Source organism: Girardinichthys multiradiatus, chromosome 15, assembly GCF_021462225.1.
Source record: "Girardinichthys multiradiatus isolate DD_20200921_A chromosome 15, DD_fGirMul_XY1, whole genome shotgun sequence".
Lineage (NCBI taxonomy): Eukaryota > Metazoa > Chordata > Actinopteri > Cyprinodontiformes > Goodeidae > Girardinichthys > Girardinichthys multiradiatus.
The window spans coordinates 34,803,164-34,826,806 of NC_061808.1; the positions used below are offsets into that span (position 1 = coordinate 34,803,164).

Consider the following 23,643-nt stretch of genomic DNA (forward strand, 5'->3'; position numbering starts at 1 on the left):
TTCAGAATAGATTTTTTTTTATTTTTACAAATAACTTATCTGTTACAAAGACAGTTTTCCCAGCTAAAATCCAAAGAATATTTTAGATATCCAAATTACTTTTTCCTCCGTTTAATAAAACATGAATAAACTGCCTCTTCACACCAAGGTGCAGATAAAGCTGAAAACTGGATTCTTTGGGTTGGAAAAGGAAGAACAATGATGTAAGTGCTAAAGAGACAATAATTCATCTTCTACTTCTAAATGGGATTACATAATACTAAGAATTTGGTTTGAAAAAAATGGCACTTGAAATTTTACTGAGATTGTCAATATAAATTCAAAAGGCACTACTGCAAGGCACCAGTTCAAAAAACAAGGAAAAGCTTAAAAGTAACTATTTCAAGGTTACTATATCTTAATCACATTGAGTAAACTTTAGAAGCTCCCTCTTTGATAAAAAGTTAAGAGGATAAAATGAGCCAATAAAAATAAGGAAATACAGAGTGGACAATCATGTGCTTACATTGTGAGGGGGTGTAACAATTCTAACCTGTGTATAAGGCACAAGGGTCACAGAGGAATCATTCAAACAGAGGAAAGACACTTTAATCCAACACCAGTTCATTTTTAAACTCTGGAAGCTCCACTCAGGCACATGGCTGCATGGGAACTTCAAATCCAATAGGCTTTTCCTTGAGCACTTGGAAATCAATCTTGGTGTGTTACAAAATGAGTCTCTTCGCACTGAGGTGTAGTTGTCCCCAAACATCAATCCTACATTCCAGTTGTCAGATAGGATGGCAGTTTGTCATTTTCTTTTTCTTTTTTATTTGACACCCAGCTCTTCCACCCCAACCCTAGAAAGTCCCCAATATGTCCTGAAGAACAAAACAAAAACAACAAAAACTTGTCCATCGCCTTTACATCAACAGATCGTACACAGGAAACTCAGCAAATACACAAGCGATGAACGGACCGACACGTGTAGCTTCATGATGACTGTGAGGGTTTTACCAGCTCTGCTCGTCTTCTTCTGCAAAGCTTCAGCTCTCACAGATATCAAGTAAAAAGCTTAAAAATGGAGCATGGTGCTTGTCTGTTTAATGAAACAAACAAAATTGTTGATAAAAGTCTATAAAGCTATACTTACAGGAAATACACGTGATTCATAGTGTGAGGAGAAAGGTTTAAAAGCACATTCTAAAGTTATGTACAGCAAAGAGCTCAAGGAAAGCTTCTGCTTCAATGTACTGTACACAAAGCATGCAACTTGTTTTACCATTTTTCATTGAGCCATGACTAAAAAGACAGAAAGGGGGCACTGAGGAGACAATAATAAGAACAGAAACATGGCAGCAACAGTGGCCGTTTGCCCTTTGGCATCCTCTAGAAACAGCAAACCAAGTTCATGAGTAGTCTTTTTCCTTCAGTGGCTTAGCACAGTTCCCATCACCAGGTCAGGCCATCACGGAGGAAGAAAAAACTCAAATATGCAATAAGGGAAGGGCACACTGGCACCTGGATTGTTAGTGCATGTGTGCAAATGTGTGCTGTCACTGCAGGGCCATGCTCATAATACTGTGAGTGGAAGCAGCGAACTATCCTCAGGGGTAGAGTGTCACCCAACGAGCAGAAAAGGGTAACATGATCCCATTTTCTAAGGTGAGGTATCATCCGACTGTTGGGAACAAACATGAGCTGTAAACACTATCCAGTCAGGCCTTCAGTGGACAGAATTACACTAACCTTAGAGAACAGGAAAGAAAATTAAAAACTGGGAAAAAATAGGCTGCAGGATTTACGACGACAGCCAGCCATCCGTTTTCTCTATCAACCAAAAGCAAAAGGAAACAGAAGTCTTGTCTGCTCGAATCTGTGAGACGTCAGGTGTGCAGAGGAAGGGCGCTGCGCCCCGTTGGCTCAGAAGTGCCGCGGGAACTCGCATTGTTCACAGCGGTTGAGGGCAGGGTGGTTGAGGAAGGTGCAGGCTGTGCAGTTCCATTGGGTGCCCTCATCTTCCTCCTGCTCAGGGGTGGGCTTCACAATCTTACTTCCTGGATCTTAGCGGAGAAGGGAAAAGACAAGGCAATTAACACATTTGGCCTAGGGTCTCAGACATGTGTCATCATGGCTGGTTCAGTGTAGCGTTAGTCCAAATATGGCTTTTTGCATGTAGTACAGAAACTCGTGGTCTTATTTGAGCAGAACACCTTCTTCCACATGTTTGCTGTGTCCCTACATGGCTTCAGGAAAACTGTAAACTTGCCTTCTTATGACTTTCTTTTTGCCAACCTTCCATAAAGGTCAGATTTGTGGAGTGCATTACTAATACTTTTCCTATGAACAGATTTTCCCACCTGATCTGTGGATCCATGTCTTGGTAGATCTGCAGTTGGTCCATCCTCAGATGATGGATTGAACAGAGCTCTGTGAGATGTCCAAGGCTTGGCATATTGTTTTAGAACCTAACCCTGCTTTAATCTTCTTTCTGACCTGTCTGCTGTGTTCCTCGGTCTTCATGGTGCTGTTTGCTTTCCAATTATGTGACTTCTTAAGGCAAATGATTGCACTAGATTTTAATTAGGGATATTCGAAAAAAATGGGGCTGAAGACAATGCACCCCTCAGATTTTTATTTGTAAAAAATGTTGAAAACCAATATTTTCCCTCTACTTCAGTCAGGAGCTAAAATTGTTATTCTACCACAGTTTTTGGCGGTAATATGACAAAAAGTGAAACGTATTGAGGGGTATAAATACTTCTGCAAGGCACTGTACATGCAAACAGGAATGATGATATTAGAACACACAAAGGTGGCTTTGCTTAAAGAAATAAGGAGTTCATGCAAACATAAGTAATTCTAACAAGATGCCAGTAATGACTAGAATGTATCCAGGAATAGCCTTACCAACAGACGAAGTACCTTTGGGTTTGGGTGGGACAGGACCAAGGAATCCAATGTTGTCATAAAAATTATGGATTACACTGGGATTTAAATGTGGTCCTGCACACAAATGGAAACAGAATGGAAGCAATAACTTTTTTATCTCTGATATCAGACTGATGGTGGTGAACATGCACCATCAGTCTGATAAAAAAAAAGCTCGATTTGGGTCTCAATGTAGGATGTTTCTTTAGCCTTCCTCTTGTGCTATTTTTAAGTAAAACTTTAAGATCAACTTAACTGATGTGATTTTTTTGTTACAGAGGACTTCAGCTCTTGTGCGCTAAACAAAAATACTTTCTCATGAACTGTATTTACCAATGAAACATTTCTGAAAGAGGGGCAGCACATCCTCCCTGAACCTCTGTAGGTTGCTTGGCCTGTGGAAGTGCGGTCCTGCCGTGGGGGCAGTAAATCTCTCGTTACCCAGCAGCAACAGGATGTAATTCAGGAAGAACTGCTAGCTAACAGTACTGTGCGCAGAGAAGATGAAAGCAGGCGGCAGCTGTCCTGCTTTATTTAACAACTTACTATCTAATAAAAATGATGTAAAAAACCAACCTTCACAGAAAATGCATCTTCATATTGATTAAACATAATGAGTATTACACAGGAGACAGAGAAGTCAGCGATGCATACCATTTGTTTGAAGGAGATCAATTTCTTTGCTAAGGCAGTCAATGTCAATCTGCAGTGTTCTGTTTCTGCATCGCAGGTTCTTCATTTCATCAATCTGAAGCAACAGAGGAGAGAAAGATTGTCAGCATCCAGAGCTTTGTTTGTCTCAACAGCGCAATATCAATAAATTCACAAATAACGGCTGCATTTACATGTGCCATACAGAGGAAAAGATCTCCTGTTCTTTTGGAAGATCTTGAAAACATTTTTGCATGGCTTCAGAATGAAACCTGAGTGGCCTGTTGCTCTCTTTCTGCTTTGGGTTCATAGTAAACAAAAGGCCCAGGTAATGAGCAGTGTAACAGCTATTTGAAAAAAAACCCATTAATTTCTTCACAAGTCTACTAATCTCTCAACAGAGAATAAAGTCTACAGACATTTTTCCATATTCTTCTATTTCTATACTTAACCAGAACGGGATAATGAAGGAATACAATTTCAGAACCATGTATTCAAAGAAATCAAAGTAGCAAAGTAGTGAAAATAATCTCTATAATGTGTGTGAAAGGATCTTACAGAAGGAATTTGGGAGGCTGAGTTGGACCTCTCCAGCCTTCTCTTGGTCAGGTCATTCTCCATTTCATTAACTTCTTCTTTTAGCTTCTCCAGCTTCTTCTTCTTCATTTCCAACTTATGCTCCAGCCTGTCCTTTCGAGCTATCTGATGAACCAACAACGCTGAAGGCAGAAAGAAAAAGCAACAAATTATCAGAAGCAACAGTTTCATGAAGCAACCTGGCAATGAGAATCAAACATGAAGAAAAGAGAAACCCATGGTGATTAAATGACAGAAGCGAAGTCTAAAACATTCAAATGTCATAATTACAAGTTAAAACACTTCTAACTGTAGTGTTTAACCACAGCTGTGCCAGGATCTAGTCAGGGTTCTTCTACATCTCCCATATTTCACAAGAACAGCTGTATCTATTTATATACCCTATCACTGCCATTCAGATATCACAGGCAGGGTTTAGAAAGCAGCTCTACGACGTGATGCTCGTGGACCTTCCTTAGATTGGTTGTGGGGTTGTAGGGAGTAGTTAGAATCAGTGAACATCTTACCAGCAGGACACAGCAGACACTAATCTCAGTCTGAAGAATAAGCAAAACATTCCCATGGTGGAGTCGAACTAAAAGCTCTACAACCATTTTAGTTCAGAGTGAATTTTACTGCTATAGCAACTTTAAGTTAGGAGCTTTGATCCAATGCTAACTGTGTTTCTAACTGATTTAAAGGGACAGACACAAAGTGCTCCAACCTGCAGGGAGGTGACTCATTGCAAACACAGCTCTTTGAAAAAAAACTGTTGGAACTTTTATTTATAAAAATAAATACAATTATGAAATTATAAAAATAATGAGTTGACTAAAAGATTTTTACTCTCAGTCCAGCTGGCTTAAGAGTTTAATGTGATCTCAGATGAAGCTAATTTTCAATGCAAAATTTCAGGGAGAAGGAGAAGCTGTGTGCTCAATGAGCCATTAAAGGTGATCCAGTTTAAATCTGAATTGTTGCTATGGTGATTTAGGTGTTTTTGGTGGTGGGTAGTCACAATATTACCCAAAGGCTCTTTGCTCAATCAAGTTAAACAAGTTCTAGCAATTTTCAACTTTGGCTGTGTTACTTTATGTGGATCTGAACACTTTGTTAATTTCAAACTGAACCAGTCTTGCAGTGCAACTACATTTCAAACAGGTTTTCACTTGCATATCAGGAAAAATGTTGCGTAACACCAAAAGGGATCTTCTGCTGCCAAACAGTGAGAGATATGATCTCGACGACTGGTGGTAAAAACATTAGTGTTTAATTAACCGTTATGTGGTGACAGGTGTGTCTGTATCAGGTGGCTTTAAATGGGGCTCAGCCAGGCATAACACTGACGATCAATATACAGTGTTTTCAAACAAATGCGCATAAAGTGTTAAGTGTGGTAGTCGCCATAGAGCAAGAGCCAAAGTCAGTGACTCACACACGATACAGTCAAAAGTCCAAAAAAGGAAAGAGCCGTGCGCTGCCACATGTTTGACTCACTACAGGGTCTGTAGTTAGGGGCTGATGGGGGCAAACACTGCATTTACTGTGGAGGACTCACACTATAGTCATCACACTGGTCCTTACTTAGAGAGTCACCTTTGCTTGTATCTACTTTGTGGAAAAGACCATGAAGAACATGCCTCCACCACAGCATTGACAGCAGGTATACACAGTGCCACTCAAGAAATACTTTTGTATTTCTGTAAGTCTGTGTTTTAATGAGAAACTTTTTAAATTATACAAGATAATCTTCTTAGTAACTTAAGCTTCAAGGTAGACATTTAAAGTGAGTAGAAAAGCATTTAGGGATAATAAAAGGGTTACTACAGTTCAACCTTAACACCCGGGGAAAGTACTCTTTAGCTCAGTACTAGGATAGTTCTCAAACAGATTGGGCCGGTCCAATATTGGTGTCAGACTCCATACTGGCACAGGTTTTTTTTTCTTTTAAAATCATATAAAACATAGTAACCTTAGAAGCTGTATGTACAGAAATGTTTCAAATAGATGTATGTTTTTAGATTTGCAAGATTTAAAGCTCCAGGAAGTTCCTGCTGTCAATCTGCTGCTGCAGAGGGAGCATTCTGCTGTGCAGCATCATCTCCTGCAGAGATATTTTCATGTTGAAAAGAAAAGTAAATACAAGATCAATGTTATGTTTTCAATGTAAACCTTTAGTGTGGTGGAAGCTTTCTGAAACTGTTAGGAGTAAGGAGCTCTAGCAGACAACAGGGAGGCTAACGGGCCTTATTTGATTTAGGTTTTAGCATTTATCTGCCACGGATCATTAGGGATTTGCAAATGCTGGCAGCCTTGTAGACGACCAAAATATTTACATCACAGGAAACACACAGACTGATGTTCAAGGTAGCCTTCCTAACCTCAATAATGAAACGGCTCAAACAAAGCACTGGATCAGCATCAGAGGGCTGACACTCAGCATTGCTCACCTTGTGTGTATGCTGCATCCTCGGAACCCGTGCTGAGTCTGCGCGGCTCGCTTGGCCGCTCTCTGTGCGGTGACAGCGGGTCGGACAGATGCAGGGGCTCTGGCTCCACAACGTGGTGGTCTGACGGCAGGCTGAGGAGGTTGTTGGGCTCAAAGGTTGGGGACACGACTCCGGGAGACACAGCTGGAGGTTTATTAGGAGAGACAGTGATTTTAAAAGTATATTTGGTGTTGGGCTGAGTCACTACCACGCGAGGTGAAGAAGCGGTGCCTCCACCTCCCACAGAGGGACGAGTCTTAGGTGGGTGGTGGTGAATGTAGGCAGGCCCCATGCTCACTTGCCCCCCCATGTTCCTGGCTCCCGAAGGCCCCTGTATTTGAGGGTTAGCTGAGATGTAGACTGTAGGAGGGTTTCTGGCTCCACTATCATCACTTGCAGAAATGTAAAACTTGGGCTGGGAGCGGGAACCTGGCGGGGCCATGATAGTCTCCTCTGACGGGGTTGTAGCAGCAGTGGGCGGGCTGGCAGAGATGTAAACAGTTGGCTGGTTGCGGCTTGAGCCGGGCCCTCCGATGGACAGAGGGGTGCTGGATACAGTGGCCACTCCGGTTGAAGAGGAAGATGAAGAAGGGCAGGCTGAGGAGGAGGAGGATGACCAGGGCCCGCTGCTTGTCCGCAGCACAGCTGTGGTGGAATTGCTCCTTTGAGGAGATTCAAGTTTGATCTCAATCTGATTTTTCCGAGGGCCAGTGGAGATGTTCTGGATGTTGTACTGGCTGACAGCTGACATGGAGCAGGGCATGACAGAGGAGGAGGATGAAGGGGGACAAGAAGAGACACTAGAGGAAGAAGCCATGCTTCCACTGGAAGGAATAGCAGGCGCCTGGGGATTAGTGGGGGAACTAATAGGCATGTAGACGTGAGAGGTCCTTGAGGTATGTGAGGAGGAGTGCAGGGGGACAGACCGCGAGCTAGGAATGGGGGAGGGATGGGAGATCTGATAGATCTGCTGCTGGGGCTGAGAAGTGGGGCTGTACTGGGCCCGCCCACCTGGCTGCTGGCTCTGCCGGGTCGTGCTGGACTGGCTAACATACGGCCGGATAAAGATGGAGTTGCCCTGTGGACTACCCAGGCCTGACTGTGGCATACTATGTATGTGTAAAGAAGTGGGGGTGTTGCGGCCTGAATGGAGATTTGGGGCTAGTGTCACTGTAATGGGGTTGAAGCGTGGGGTTTGCTGCGGACCCACACTCGGTCCTTTCGGTCCTAGAGTGTAGAGTGCAAGGTTCTGTGGAGGCTGCGGTTTACGTGATGGCTCCATCACATTAAAAACATTGAGAGTGGAGGGTACCTGCACTGGGGCTGACTGGGGCTCGTGCGGAAAAAAGTCACTGTTGGGGGCCTGGCCTGTCTGGAGGGGCCCGTCACTCATGCTGTGGGCCAGAGTCCGGCTGCCATTCATTCTCAGGCCGTCCTGAACTGGGGCCACATGCACATTCTGAGACTGCAAGCCCAGGTTCAGCTGGGTCATGTGCTTCTGGAGCCGGGCGAAGCTGGGGTCCTCAGAAAAGCTCAGATTGCCGTCGTCACTGTAAAGGTAGCCTGGACTGACCTGGGACAAGTATTTGCAACAGGCGTCTAAATTGTTGTTGCACTGCAACAAAAAGAGAAGAAATTAGATGTAAATTATTGTGCTGCAGTTTGACCTTAAATGGTGTTTACTAGCAAATTAAATGCTAAAAAACATATCAAGTGACCTATTTACAAACATGCTCTCTAACTTAACTGAAGCCTTGAGTCTGAGATGGAGCGCTTTGATTTTATGCAGTTTGCTTAAAAAGTGCATTGCCTGATGTTACATAGAGACTATAGACCCTTAAAACCCACCTCAACAATTATAGTTTCTCCAGATCAGTGTTAACCGCTGTCCATTATGGTAATAAGTTATGACACATGCCCTCAATTATTAGTGTAGTAATATAGTAGAGAGTCTCATCATAGGGATTAAAAATAAACATCAAGTAAATAAATAAAACGCTTAAAGGTTAGACTTTCAGCAGTTCTGGTCTAATTCCAGTAAAGTTACTCTATGTTATCCAACCTGTGTCATGGAACATGATGGCTCTGAAATGAGAGGATGTGGAAATGATTCTGTTATTGACCTTGGAGTCACCATGTAAACTCTGTTCAGAAACTCCCTAAACAACTCTTACCTGGACTCTTAAGCAAAGGTTGCACAGTATATTAAACAATAATAATCATCACAATATCAGTTTGTGCAATATTGCAAAGGACTGCTTTAATGCAGTATTTAGCATAGGGCATGCATTGTCACTCTGCATATGGATAATATATCCATATGCAGAGTGACAGTTGGATGGACTAACTGCCTCTAATTCCCAGACCTGATGAATATTTTAGTGGTGGAGACGCTGGAGCTCATGAAGAACAGTGAGGACATTATGCGTTTACAGAGAAGGAAAAGAGTCAACAAATGTGAGTTATTGTAACCAATTATCACAAATCTAAGCAGGGGTATTGCAATTAAATATTATCCTACAATGGTTCACCTTTATTCTAAAGCTAAACTAAAGCAAATAAAACTAGCCACTAAGTGTATATTAATACCAATATGAAATATAAACAAGTGTTTATAGTTTTAAGAGTAGCATGTTCATTCTGCCTGTCCTCTTTCAGCAGGGTGGTCCAAAGTGTGGCCCGGGGGCCATTTGCACTGATTTTGTGCAGCCCTCAGCTGTAACCCAACAATGACACACATTTGGCTCGCCAGCAAAAGGTGGTTGATCCAAATGGAGACCTTTTATTTTTAACGATGGCAAACGTCTTCCTGATAAATTCAAATCTTTGCACAATGTTAGCAACAGCACAAAGTATTTGTCTTTTAATGACTATGCTTTTATTTATTTCTAAGTAAATAGGACCCATCTATGCAGTGACCTTTACTAAGAAGCAGAGTTTGGTTAAACCACATCAGCTACTAATTAATTAAATAATTAATTCAGGAAGCTGTTTCAAAGGAAGATTGATACAAATCATATTCTTATTGCTCAGAATAGACTAAACTTTTTTGTATTTTCTTTAATCAAGCTTAAATGAATTAGAAAACTGCATGCATTTCTCTTAATAAACAAAACATGATAAACCCTTTAGAGGTCTGGGATCAACAATGATTAGCACATCCCTTTACTACAAAGATTCTGACTACTTTATTTGTTTAATTAAAGTATTGCATGCTTAGTTTATTGTTGAGCAGGTACAACAAATAATAATCGCAGCATAATGACAAAAGGTTTGGACACCGCTGTCTAACAGGATGCACATTATCCTGTTTGACATTCAGCAGTAAAGATAAGTATAATTTAGTGATGTAATTTAACAAACCACAGCCTGATAGAAAGAAATGCAGGTCAGTGATGAGCAGAGAGCATAAATACCATGAAACACACCAACTACTCCATTAACTGGTTTTCATACCTAACTGAAAAGAATCACTGTGCCCATAAATATACCCTGCTCTACTGCCCGTTCAATAGTTACAATGTTTGCTTTGTGGACTCAGTAGGCAGAGGAGCAAAGCAACAAACACAGATGCATCAGGATACATGTAGAGATTCATGCACACAGGATGGTACCTAATCTCGTTTCACAGAGAGGTTCTGAAAAAACATGGCTCATGTTATCTGATCTGAGGTTGCGCCTGGATAATTCAAAAAGTGCTAGCTGTTAGCAGACCGTTTACTATGTTGTCAGATTGAAAGCCGTGAAAGAGGGCGTTTTTACAGTGACCTGCAAATAAATCCAACCAAAAGGCGTCTAAAAAAAAGTTGTTTTTTCAACCTTACATTCACCTACAACTTCTCTAAACCGAGGTTTAGTATGAATCTGTTATGTTCTGTATTCTGACTGAGACAACCACATTCTGATAATAGTTTTTCCCCTCAAGAAAACAGAACTAGCTATAAAATGCTATAATCATATTTAAGGTTACACACAAGCTCACAGACAGAAACACAAAAAGATAGAGCAGTTTATGGCAGGGGTGTCTAAAGTGTGGCCCTCAGAACGATTCTATGCAGCTGGATTTATTGGAGTGCATGTCACAAAAAAAAAATGTTTTTGTGTTTTTAATACAAAAAAAATCTTTGTGTCCTGCAGGTACTTTCAACTTGATGATAAAACATCAGTTTTTATTGACAAATTAATAAATAAGTAAATTCAATTCTACTACTACTTTTATGTTAGCATTTTGTAAACCGAAAGGTTCCGGTGATGGGTTGCGTTTTAAATAATGTGGAATTTTAAGCCTCTTTACCTCCAGAACGCACTGAGAGACGACACCTACTGGGACTTCAGGGAACTTCTGGCGCAGGTCATGCAAAACCTGAATGTCAATCTGCTGGCTTCCCTGGGCCATTCGTATGGTACCAGCTCAGGACTGATTGTTCAGTTCAGCAGACTGGAGCATCAGTTGTGGCAGAAATCCACCCTCATTCTGAACATCTGACCTGAAAATGAGAAAAAGGGAAAAACTAAGTGACAGATGAAAGATAGTTCAAGCAGGAAAAAATATTAAGGGTGCACAATGTTTACAGTTAGTAACTTTAAGGAAACGTTTGCATGGACATTCAACTAGATAGTTTTTCCATTTATAAAAAAACAGGTTGTCCTAGAGGCCATCCATTTAATTAAGCTTTAGAATTTACAAAACAAGATTTCTGAGCCTTGATGAGAAGAGGCTGCATTCATGACAGAGTGCCTCCTCCCCACAAAGCTCCACAATAAAGGAGAAGCAGAGGGAGGAAACCACCTCTGACTGACTGTACAGGAAACAAGCCGTTCCAACTCCCCTTGACATATTAATTCACTTATTATAGAAACAAGGAGGTTGAACAGTAGTCTGGTAGAGACATATTTCTTTATTTAAAGTTCAACAATAAAGCGGTTCTGCAAAACAACTGGTTCCCGACAAGTCTCAAATCTCAAGCAAGCCAATATATCAGCAAGATAAAAATGAGCAAAATCAGCAGATAAGCACTGAACTGTGCTGCTGTGACTGTGCAGGCAGTGAAAAATTTAAATCTGTGATACTAAACTCTCCAGCCATTCAAACAGCCAAAGGCACTCTACAAGGCGCACAATGGTGCACCAGTCTCTGCACTGCTGGATTCATCAAAGCTTTCAGTCAGCAGAGGCTCACAGAGCTTTGGCACCGGACCAGCAGCAGGTTTGAAAGCCAGGAGCTCAGACGTTCTCATCTGCACTGGGGAATCCTTCTCCTTCAGAGGCTGAGTGTGACAGAGCAGATCTGTGAACCTGATCCATGTAAGACACCTGAAATGTGTCTTCCACCACATCTCAGGAGGAACAGGAGCTTCCTCAGACTTGAGAGGGTGTCTCAATAATTACCTAAGGCAGGACAGCTAGTAGTCTTCAAAGTTAAAGAGCAGCCGTTGAAAACTGACAGAAGTTCAGCAATGTTACCTTCATGAAGCCAATGACCTTCCTGTCAGTTTAAGCCACATGGACAATGTAGCAAACTGGTAGCTTAGTATACATTAGAACTGTTTGTCATTATAAGCAATACAGGCTGAAACAGAATAGAGTGAGCTCTCAGTAAATATATAAACTAAATGCATATCTGGAAGCTAGCCAAAACAACCATGGCCTTTTAGGACTGTGCAGTTTCACAGTGCTATGTCTCATTTTCTTTCCAGATCCTAATTTAAAATCCAAACTCAGAGGGGAAATGATCTGATTATAGCACAGATTTAATTTCACTTCTTCAACCATCACAGGGTTAAACGGTGAGAAACACAGAAGCCTGATGTGAAACAGAGCTGTCCTAAGAGCTTGGAGTGCATGTCAGCCATGTTTTCTGTCTTCTGACACTTTTCTCCTAACCACACACTTTCAAAACATCCTCCTGTGGGAGGTTCAAACATGCCAATCAAAACACTGACACAAAAAGCTCTGCCGTATTCTGATCAGCGCTACATGACGCAGAGATACAAACCGCAAGGAGGCTCACTGCAGACCTTAGCTGCAGAAATAATAGGAATTTTTAGGAGACAAAACCCAGGAAGATATTAAAACTTATGATTAAATTGTAAAGAGTCAGACGTGTGCCTCCAATCACACCTGCATCAAGTTTTCATGTAAGCAGCTGTATCCGTGTGGTCAGAGCTACGAGGAAGTCAAGTGTCATAACTGAAAAGTCATGAATCAGCTCTGCAAAACATCCAGCTGCTGCTGATAATAGGAGGAGCAACAACTTAGCTAATGTCAAACAAGACGAGCAGGAAGGAAAAGCGTTAAGAAAGGGAAAGACCTTTTAAAAGGACAGCAACAGGAAGAAGGTTGTAAGAAGGTTGGATTCAGCTGGATGGAAAATAAAACAGACTGAGAGCTCCCTCATCACTGTACCTAACAGTAATGAGAACCAAAGTAAATGGTAAATGGACTGAACTTATATAGCGCTTTTCCAGTCATACAGACCGCTCAAAGCGCTTTACACTAGCGCCACATTCACTCACTAACGCTCACACATTCATACACCGATACGCAGATCGGTAGGCAACTTGAGGTTAAGTGCCTTGCCCAGGGGCACATCGACATATGGCAGGAGGAAGCTGGAATCGAGCCCACAACCTTCTGATTGCAAGATGATTACTCTTCCTACTGAGCCACAGTCGCCATAAAGCCATGCCCTCCACAGGGAATACACTCTTTATGAGAGTTTCTCCAGTTATATAATTCTGAATGAATTTCCAGACAAGTCAAATTGAAACAAACTCATTAAAAATGTAATAATAATGTACTCTGAGTTAAAAGTAGGGAGGGGGGGGGGGGGTTATAAAAGTACATCATACATGCTGCTGATCAAATTAGAACATGTATATGAAATATGTCCTGACAGCTGCACATTTAGTGCTTTGTATATTTGCCAACCACAGTCACTCTAGTCATTTATCAAGCTAGATAGCTAACGGGTTAATACAAGAATATACTCACTCAGTCCGGGGGAGCGAGCTGCTACCTCGACATCCCAGAGTTGCTTATTATATCATTATTAGGACGATCTTGGATGTAGGAAAATCGGTTAATGGCCAGAACTGGAGGATATTTTAGCAGGACAGAGCCTGACCAGTAACTATGTGAGTAAAAACAAAAAACTTCACTTTCTACAGAGTTATTCTGGCCATTCATTCATATATCTATCGGCTGCTAATTTTAAACAGAGTTTAACTGTAGCAGCTATCAGGAAGGCTGAACATATTACAGCAACGTTGCTGATTTGCTTTTCAGATTCCAACCTCTGTGTATTATGGGACATGTTGGACAGATAAATGTTAGTAGCATTTTTGAACTCTAGTATTTAGATTCTGATGGAAATACAGAGACTGATGTTTATAGTTGCTAATGCAAACTATAAATTTCAACTTCAGTTATTTTGTCACTTGGTTTTAAAATAATTATAAAACAGTGGTTTACAACAACTTAAAACTGATTTCGGTGCTGTTCTCATGTTATTTTATAGTTATATAGTAGTCTGTTAATCATATTCTGACTCCACTCAGAAGGCCTGGAAGCTGCAGAGCTGTGGGAAAGATTTACTTGTTGACAACTGGCCCAGTTACAGGTCAAAATGTGGATACATTGTTTCCCAGCCTCAAAAAAACTATAGAAAAAAATGCATACACACCTCTTCACTGTAGGTAATTATAGGCTTGCATGGAAATGAAATGCAGGGATAGACTGAAGCTGGCAGATTAGGGCCTGCTTCCCCCTGAGGGCTGTGGTGGAACAGGGCCTGAGGAGGTGCTGCACAGCCAGCTTTGATAGAGACAAAGCTCCCTTTGCTGAGGCTTTTATTCACAGAACCGAAGCACTGACCTGCAGCTCCATAGTCACTCCTGCAAGGAGAACGCCTGCCATACACCATCAATGAACTCATTCACTCCAGAGTAAATGGATTTTAAAAATGTCCAAAGAAATAAAAATTAAATCAGTCTTGAATATATAATTATCACCAACCTTTGGAAGAAGTGTTGTCTTAATGGCAGATATTGAGCCTGTGAGCTATCCTTTACAGAGTATACTGATTTAAACAAAGATACTCATGCAGTATCTCACAAAAGTAAGTATACCCCTCATTCTTTTGTAAATATTTTATTATATCTCTTCATGGGCCAACATATGACATGCGACACAATGTAAAGTAGTCGGTCTGCAGCTTGTAAAACATTATCAATTTGCTGTTCCCTCAAAATAACTTGACACAGCCATTAATGTCTAAACTGCTGGAAACAAAAGTGAGTACACCCCTAAGTGAAAATGGCAAAGAACTGAGGATCAGATAAAATAATTGTTAATCTGCATAATGATGGCCAAAACTAAAAGAAAATTCCTGGCAACGCAAGGAGAGCATTAATCAGAGAAACAGTCAAGAGTCCCATGGAAACTCTGGAGGAGCTGCAGAGATCCACAGCCAAGGTGGGAGAGTTTGTTGCCAGAGCAACTGTTGATCTAACAATGCAGCCTTTTTGAAAGAGTGGCAAGAAGAATGCCACTGTTAAAACAAAGTCCTGTTTGCAGTTTGTCATAAGAGATATAGGCGACACACCAAACATGTGAAAGAACATGATATGGAAAAAATGCAAACTCTGCACATTGCCCTCAACCTATGATCTACATGGTAATACACAGTGGTGGCAGCATCATGTTGTGGGGAAGCCTTTCTGTAGTTAGGACAGGGAAGCTGTCATGGGTGGAGCTAATTACATGGCAATCCTGGAACAAAACCTGCTGAAGCCCGCAGTAAACCTAGTATTGGAGTGGAGGTTACATTTCTTGCAATGGCAATGTAAATATACAGCTAGAGCTACAATGGCATGTTTTAGATTATATTAATGTGTAAGACCACCTAGGATTAAATCCAGCTGACTGATATTAACAGATAATCTCCATTCTGACTGAATCCGAGCTGCTTTGCAAAGGGATAGGCACAGTTTCAGTCCCATGATGACGAAAGCTGGTTTAGACATATCTAAAAAAAACTTGCCACTGTAACTTCTGAAAAGCTGCTTCCAGAAAGTATTCATTCATGTGGGGCTCAATACATATGTATGACTTAGTTTTCAGCTTTTTATTGTGGAAAACCCTAAAAGCCACGTGTGTTTTTCCTTCCACCAATAATGCACTACTTTGTGCCAGTCTATCACGTTATCTCAATAAAACTCATTGACGTTTTTGATTATAATGTGACAAAATGCGGAAAAGGTCAAGTGGCATCAATAAGTTTGTCAAGCACTGTAATTCTAACCAGTAAGGTCATGTAAATGACAGCTTCAGTGGCAGTAAAAGAAACCTCACCATAACTCAGTTCCAAGGATCAACGCTCAAATTTAGATTTATTATTTTATTTTAGATTTTAAGAGGTTTGTTTCTGAGAATAGATGACAGTCATCTCTTAACAGATAATACAACTATTTAAACATTTTACAATAAATTTTAAAATAAACTAACATTTACATTTTAGTTTTAATTTTAATTTAAAAAATTGCATGTCAAAAAATTATTTATCCTCTTCTCAATATTCTATGGAACAATCTTTACTGTCATTAAGGCAAGCAAACCTTTCTTAAAAATGCCAAGCAGTTGGAAGGTTGGGAGCAAGGTTGGAAGGCCTCCTTGCCATCACCCTAATCTTTAGCTCTCTCCACCAATTCTTTATCACATTCAAGTCAGGACTTTAATTCCACTTTTCCACTAGCACCTGCTCAGCGCGGTTCGGCTTGGTTCCATTAGTAACAGTTATGTGGATCTTTTACTATTTTTAGTAACTGCTTGCTTGCGGTTCCAAGTGAGTCGACCCGTGCTAAAAATGCTACGTCAGAAGACTGTCACTGATTGGGTAGGGGGCAGCATGGCTAGCTACAGCATATTTTAATAACTAATATCTTCAACCGTTAAATCGCTGTACGTTGGGCTTATTTTGTATATGACCAATGCAGCGAGCTAGCATTAGGTAGTGTCAGCTTACCCTCAGCCACTCCTTGGCTTCCATCTCTTTCCTGTACTTATCAGGGGGCTTTGTCTTGCTGCCTGCAGCCTTTTCTGGCTCTTCTTTCACTCCGGGTCTGAGAACAGCCATAGACTGAGCCGGAGGTCCTCCATTGATGTTGTGCTTGTGTCATTCCAAATCACATCATGTTATTTTTGACTGTGCTATTGACAACCCGCCCACATTGAGATGGTTCTGTAAAGCTGACCCAACCCGAGACGGTACTAATGGAAAAGCCTGGGCCTTACTAATTGTTAATATTACTTCTAGAAGAGACATGTTGGTAAAATTAAGACTTCTTTAAACCAAAGTCTTTCAGGGGTACAAACAATTATGGGCTTTTCATTTTTAAGGATTGCAACCACACTTGACCTTGTATGATTGTTTTTGTTCTGATTGAATGAGTGAGGAACCACAGGCATTCCCTTGTCCATCACAGAACATAGGAACGAAGGGACATTTTTCTCAGGACACTAACAAAAAGTTTGAATCCCGAAAAAGATGTGAGCAACTGAATCAAAGTGATTTGCTACTGTATTAATGTCAGATGTCTGGAAAAACAACAGATAAAACTCAACTGTCTTGAATGAACATGCTGTGCATCTTTAAATAAAGTCTTAAGCTTTAGGACAGGGGTTCCCAAACCCCCGACTCTGGTCCAAATCCGGACCCAGAAAGCGCTTTGTCCAGACCGCAAAGCATTTTCTCATTTACTATGTAGATATTAACATTTTATTCCTGCTGGCTGTCGCGATTGACTTTACAACAGGCGCGACGGGAAGCTATGTGGGTCAGCGACATTCTGGTTCACACTCCAAACCAGCTGGTGGCGGTAATGCACCACATCGTTGTATGCCAACTGCCAGAAAACGACAAAGAAGCAGAATCAGAATTAGAATCAGCTTTATTGCCAAGTTCGTACATACAAACAAGGAATTTGACTCCGGTACACTTTGCTCTTTTGTTCTGTTTTTGTATTACAGAATATACAAATTTACAATGTACAATATACACATATCTAATAGAAAAGGTGCATTTGCAACATCTGTATGCTGTTGTTCTGTACTCTATTAAATGTTCAACATAGAAACAGCCTGGGGGAAGAAACTGTCTTTGTGGCGGCTGGTTTTAGTGAACAGTGCTCTGTAGCTGCGGCCTGAAGGTAAAACTCTGAACAGTTTATGTGCAGGGTGTGTGGGGTCTGCAGAGATTTTGGCAGCTCTTTTCTTGACCCTAGACCTGTATAAGTCCTGGATGGAGGGAAAGTCAGCTCTGATTATTCTCTCTGCAGTCCTGATTATTCGTTGCAATGCGGGTCCTTCAATGCGGGTTGCTAAGTTATTAGGTTGGGAGCTCATGCTGGCTAACAGTACAGTGACTTGGTGGTGAAAAGATGAGAGCGTATTTTTGATGAACCCATCTTCTTTTACTCAAAGTGGACTATAAAAATCACACATTTAAAGATAAATAGACAGAAGCGTACGCTTTCCTTTTAAATTCTGTAGGGGGTAAGACCAGTCTGCCTTATATGTTCTGAATCAGCTGGACTTATAACGAGTGGAAATCTAAAGAGACACTATGAAACTAAACATAAGAACTTCAACCAAAGCTATCCGCCTGGGTCTGCCAGCAGGAGAAGGAGAATAAATGAACTGAGGGGACAGTATGAGCGAGCTACACAGCTGATGACACAGTCTGTTACAGCACAACAGTGAGCATTCGAGTGTTCACTATAAGTACAGTGGATTTTAGGAAAACACAAAGCATTTCACTGACTGGGAAATGATCAGGGAGTGCATGTAAGCTGTGGCAGAAACACTAGATGGAAAAGGTCAACAACTTAAGGTAAAAGTTAAGCTAATTAACCTGCCTGCCACAAGCACAAGGAGAGCAGAACTGATCTACCAAGATGTACTGACCCAGCTTGACTGAGCTATTCAAGGTGCGCTTAATATAGGTACTTAAATTGGATTGCACTTTTCAGTTCGGCAGACCATAACATAGACATATGAATAATTGATCAGTAGTTTAAAATAAAACCAGAAAATCTAGTGTTACTTTTTTTTTTATTTAACATTTAATTATTATTCTTAGTTGATTTAAAATGTTCTGACCTCAAAATGTTTGGATGATGAAGGTAGTGGACCTCCTGCTAAATTAGCTGGGGACTAGTGCTTTAGGGTAAATGGGAGAGGTGATGTTAACGTTATAGAATATCTAAGACTGTGATAATTTGATCTTCAGTAATGACATCTCTTTGAGAAGACATATTTGAGAATACATTCACTAAGTAGGCAGTACTTACAGAGGAGCTGAGGCAGTTTTGTTCAGAGGTAAGGTTGGCAGAACAGCAACAAACAAAACATTATGTGCAGAGCCCTAACTGTGCTAAACTCTGGGCCTCACAGCAGTGATCCCAGCTCTGCGGGACTGCCTGCTATGCTTTTAGTTTCCCACCATTTAAACACGGGTACGAGAGTGATTGTGTGGACGCATGTGTGTATGCATGGTGGGGAAGTGTCTGGTGTGTGTGCGTGTGTTTGTGTGCAGGAAATCAGAAATTCTTCAGCACCACAACCAGCAGATGGTGGTTGATTGGAAGCAGGCAAAGGCAACAGCTCTCCAGGTTGGCCAGCCCCTCCTACTGCATTGTGGGAAACTGGCAAGTTTTGGAAACATGGAGGAGCAGCTTGCTCCAGGCCGACTCACTCCAAGCCTCTCTGTATCATCAGCACAATTTACCCAGTGCTTTGTTTGTCAGAATAAACAGTTTTTTCCACAAAGAGAAAGGTCTGCATGGTTGTAACAGGATGGTGTTTATTTGAGAAAAAGAAGGAGAAGTTCTAAGGCACTTGCTGCAGAGCAAATCTCTTCCCAGCTCAGTTCACCATGACCTCCCTCCTGCTTGCTCTGCCCTCCTCTTTTACTCTTTTCTTTGTTTTTCTTTTTGTTTTTAAACTGATTTTTTTGGAGCAACAAAAGACAGAAAATGTTGAGTTCACTGGGCAGCTTCTGAAACTTTGTGTGTTCAACGATGGATCCTACGAGCTACTAGCAGAAGTTCCCATCTCAACCATAAGCAAAATATCTGCAGCTTTTCTGTGTATTTACTAGCTAAAATAATAAGTTATTAAAATGATAAAACATACTGATCGTATTGTTACAGTAAAATGTTCTACAAGCACTTTTAATCCTGTATGATTCTTTGCTTTTGAAGGCTGTTCCTAGGGCTGGGGGCTGGTACAAACTGTGTCTTTGCCCTGGTTTTCCACCCAGATGCACTGAAATAAATTGGCCAGTAACCAGAAGAGGATTATTTTCAGCTTGACTACTGGATGGGATTTGTTTTGTTGGTAAGATTTTGAATGGCACTAGTGGCCATTATTGAACAGTAATTTGACAGGAAAGAGGGAGGAGAGAGAAGGGAAAGACATGCAGCAAAGAGAACGAGACAGGGAATGGAACCCAGGACAACTGCGTCAAGAAGCACAGCATCTTCCCATGGTGCGCCTGCTCCACCAACTAAGCCACCCAGAGCCCCAGCTAGTAAGGAAGCTGGGTGGCTGTTTTTTTTAAACATTTTACCGATCAGTATATCCACAATGCCTTTGCATTTGAGCAAATCAGGGAGGCTTCAAAGAAGTCTATGATTTAAACTGACACTCAGGCATTTGGAGCTAGTTCCATATTACAATAGATTTTGAAGAAAAATCCGCTTCAGTCCACTCAAATCCAATATCAAGTAAGATAAATACAGTAATAACTTTCTAATATTGTTATACTCCAACTCGGCTTTCTGTGGGTCAGCTTTAATATATTTCTGATAGGAATTAGGAAGATGGTGATACAACATTGTAAAATGAGTTTAACTTTTGGAAAAAAAAACTCTCTATTTAGCTATATTGTAATAAAGAGAAAAATTGCATGTCTTGGGAGTATCAACACAGTTAAAAAGCAGAACACAACATTCTTATCAAAATCATTCCAACATGCTTTTCCTTTAAATGGTTTTGCATTATCTGTATCATTTGATTTATGTTTTTGTGTCTTTTTTAATGTAATCATATTTTAATTTTCACGCTCTGTTTCGAACTCTCCGGGAGCTGTACTTGAAAGGTGCTATATGAATAAAATGTACTTATCTATATCTGAAAAATGTGTACCATTACAGCAATTAAACCATTTATATAATTTCTGGAGAACATTTTGCTTGTTTTCACTGGTATTTATATGATATCTCTTTGGTGATGAGCTCCAAGTCTTGGAGGTTGGGAGGGACCCTGATCTTTAACTCCCTCTTATTCTCCATCAGGGTGAGGTCAGGACTTTGACTAGGCCTCTCCAAAATGTTAATATTACTTTTAATCAGGTTGGTAAAATTACGGTTATCACAAGACAAAAATTTCAAACTCAATACCGATGCAAAGAATAACAATAACATTTTCAATATTGAGGTAACCTTTTTTAAAACACAGGGATCAGAATGACATAGCCAATTACAGTGTGACAATATTTTCATGGTCTTAATAGTAGAAAAATATAAGTTAAAAATGTTTTTCTGTACATCAAAACAGTGAAGGTGAAACTATGACTCAGCTGTGCAGTTAATTGGGAAACATTTTGTTTGATGTGGACACGTGGATCTACCCCATTTTTTGTAATGTAAGATCTGATCTATGCAAAAGTATTTAGGAGCAGCCCTGTTCACTTTCCATGTAATTGATGTTCTGCAGCATATTTCCTAGGTAATAGTAGGGTAGGTTGCCAAGCATTTTGACTAGTTTCTGTTGTAATAGTTAGTTTCAGTCTGGGTTCACTGTTAATTAGCTGTTACTTGTTTTATTATCAGCCACATTAGTTGCAAATTTCTTTGCCACTGAACAGAGGAGTCACGCTGGTTAGTTGTCTGCCTCACCACTGTGTACCCGATGTAGCCGTCTGCTGCTGGACTTTCCTCAATAACAATTTAAACCTGCATTTGATGGGGCCTAAGTGTTGCAGAGTTGTTGGGAAACATCTCAGCGAAGGGAACATAGGGTGACTTAACACCACCAGTAACGTTAGCTTATGCTGTGTGGCAGGTTTACTATTTTATTGCTGCAGACACAACTTTAAATTTAGAGAACTTTAGAGACCTCTTTAAATCCCTCTCAAGCATTAAAGCATCAGCGTTTAAAATGCTTCACCAGGGTTGTGTTTGTAGTCACTGCTCTGTGAGCAAGTGTCAGGGCATCCTTCGGCTTTCTATCACAGGTACGCTATTGTCTTTTCCTTTTTGACTAAAGAGGTTCTTCTCTGGGTTTACTTCCAATGTTACTACTAAACTCACTAAGCTCAACGTTTTGATCATCAGCCATGATTGTCCAGGTTATCCCGCTGCTGGGAGGGCAAAGGCTAGGTGTGTGTCAATAATTTTGACAACCCTCCTAGGAACTAATTTTGAAAACAAGGCAAAATCGCAAAAGTTGAACAAAACATTTATTCTAAAGGATCTTCTTGTTTTCTTAATTCTAAAGAGAGGCCGTCTTGCAACAATACAAATAAAGGCTGGGAAATAAACTTAAGGAATATACACAATATAGAGCAAATTTCTCAATGTATGAAGCACCATGCATTTAGGCATTCTATGCTAGCAATCTTATTGATGATGCTTGTTGATTAAAGCAGTATAAAAGGTTTTAGAAGATAAAATGGTGGTAAAGAGGTCAAATCATTAAGTGACATGTTATGTTTGTTTGCAATGAAACTAAGGGTGTATTCACACCAGGAAAGTCCTTTGGTCTGCTTGTTTGGCCCGGAGCAAAAGCAGACTTTATTTTTTTTTTGTTTGGTGCGGTTTGTTTTCACATTGTACTTTTTGCAAGTGAACTATTACTGGTAAACAACGCCACGCGGGTGACGATCATTGCTCCCATTGGACACAAATGACGGGGGCAGGACAGAGCCCAGACCCGGAAATTTAGGAAAACAGCTGTAGACGTGCTGCATATTTGTGCCGTTATTACAGCTGCAATATTATCGAGGGTGAAGAGCAGCTCAGTCAACACAGATTTTGCGACGTTCTATTTATAAGTTTTGAACAGCGTTGAGAATGTGTGCTGAACAGTGAAGAAGACGGTGTGCTCTGCGTGCCTTGTCCAACATGCCCGGTGTTGCAACAATCAGCTGGCCAGGTATGATTTGAGTAGAACTAACACCTTTACTACCGGCTACAGTGGCTTGTTAAGTCCACAGAGACGTACGTTTTCTGCAGTTGGTTCGGATTGGGGCTGGTTCGTATTCAAACTATAAGTGAACCGCACCAGAGTCCGTTTGGAAGCGGACCGAGACCACCTCAAAAAGTGGGTCTCGGTCCGGTTGTTTGGTCCGGACCAGGATTTGCTTGAGTGTTTTCACACCTGCACAAAAGGTCCGGACCAAGGGGGGAAACGAACTCTGGTCCGTTTAAAGCGGACCAAAAGTGGCAAGTGAGCATTTTACGAAGTCAAAAATTAATAAGTTGAAAGGGCGTAGTGATGGTGTTTTCAGCACTTTTTTTCCTTACATTGTGGAAACATTAACTGGCAGCCGATAAGCCCTGACAGAGAATCATTGAGCATGCACCATATAACCTATAAACTCCATTTTCCAAATCTAATTTCAGGAAACATTTGTTACAAATAGCGGTTGCTTTCCATTTTGAGTGCATTAAGCAGGACAGCAATTTCCCAAGCATGTAGATTGTATGATGTTTTCATGTAAAAAGGGGATAATGTGCTTTGAGGAAAACAAATGCACAAACCAATGGCCATCATTACAGTTAGTGCAGCTTCCCCTTCCATAAATCACAAGGAAGGTAAAGGTTAAGCTCAACAAATCCCCGCTAGAATGTGGGAGACTAAGAGCAGAAATGGTAAAAGCTGCTAGATGAAGCAGTTGTTTGACAGTCTGAATACCACATAACCCAAAAAGTCACAAGTCAGCCACGGACAG

The 23,643-nt window shown here is 40.9% G+C and overlaps 1 protein-coding gene across 4 annotated transcripts in view; it reads right to left on the reverse strand.

Annotated features, from left to right (window-relative positions):
* Positions 1-23,643, reverse strand: part of tab2 (TGF-beta activated kinase 1 (MAP3K7) binding protein 2) — a 44,837-nt gene continuing 21,194 nt past the window's right edge. The window contains exons 2-8 of one of the 4 annotated variants that reach the window (XM_047387878.1): positions 10,951-11,113; positions 6,588-8,241; positions 4,120-4,280; positions 3,565-3,658; positions 3,244-3,321; positions 2,890-2,985; positions 1-2,042 (exon numbers count right to left, since the gene is read on the reverse strand). In XM_047387878.1, the coding sequence (XP_047243834.1) occupies positions 1,903-2,042; positions 2,890-2,985; positions 3,244-3,321; positions 3,565-3,658; positions 4,120-4,280; positions 6,588-8,241; positions 10,951-11,022 (2,295 nt within the window). In that variant the 5' untranslated portion in view covers positions 11,023-11,113 and the 3' untranslated portion in view covers positions 1-1,902. Of the gene's footprint in view, positions 2,043-2,889; positions 2,986-3,243; positions 3,322-3,564; positions 3,659-4,119; positions 4,281-6,587; positions 8,242-10,920; positions 11,114-23,643 lie in introns of all 4 variants that reach the window. The other 3 variants (XM_047387877.1, XM_047387879.1, XM_047387880.1) reach the window with 3 other exon arrangements.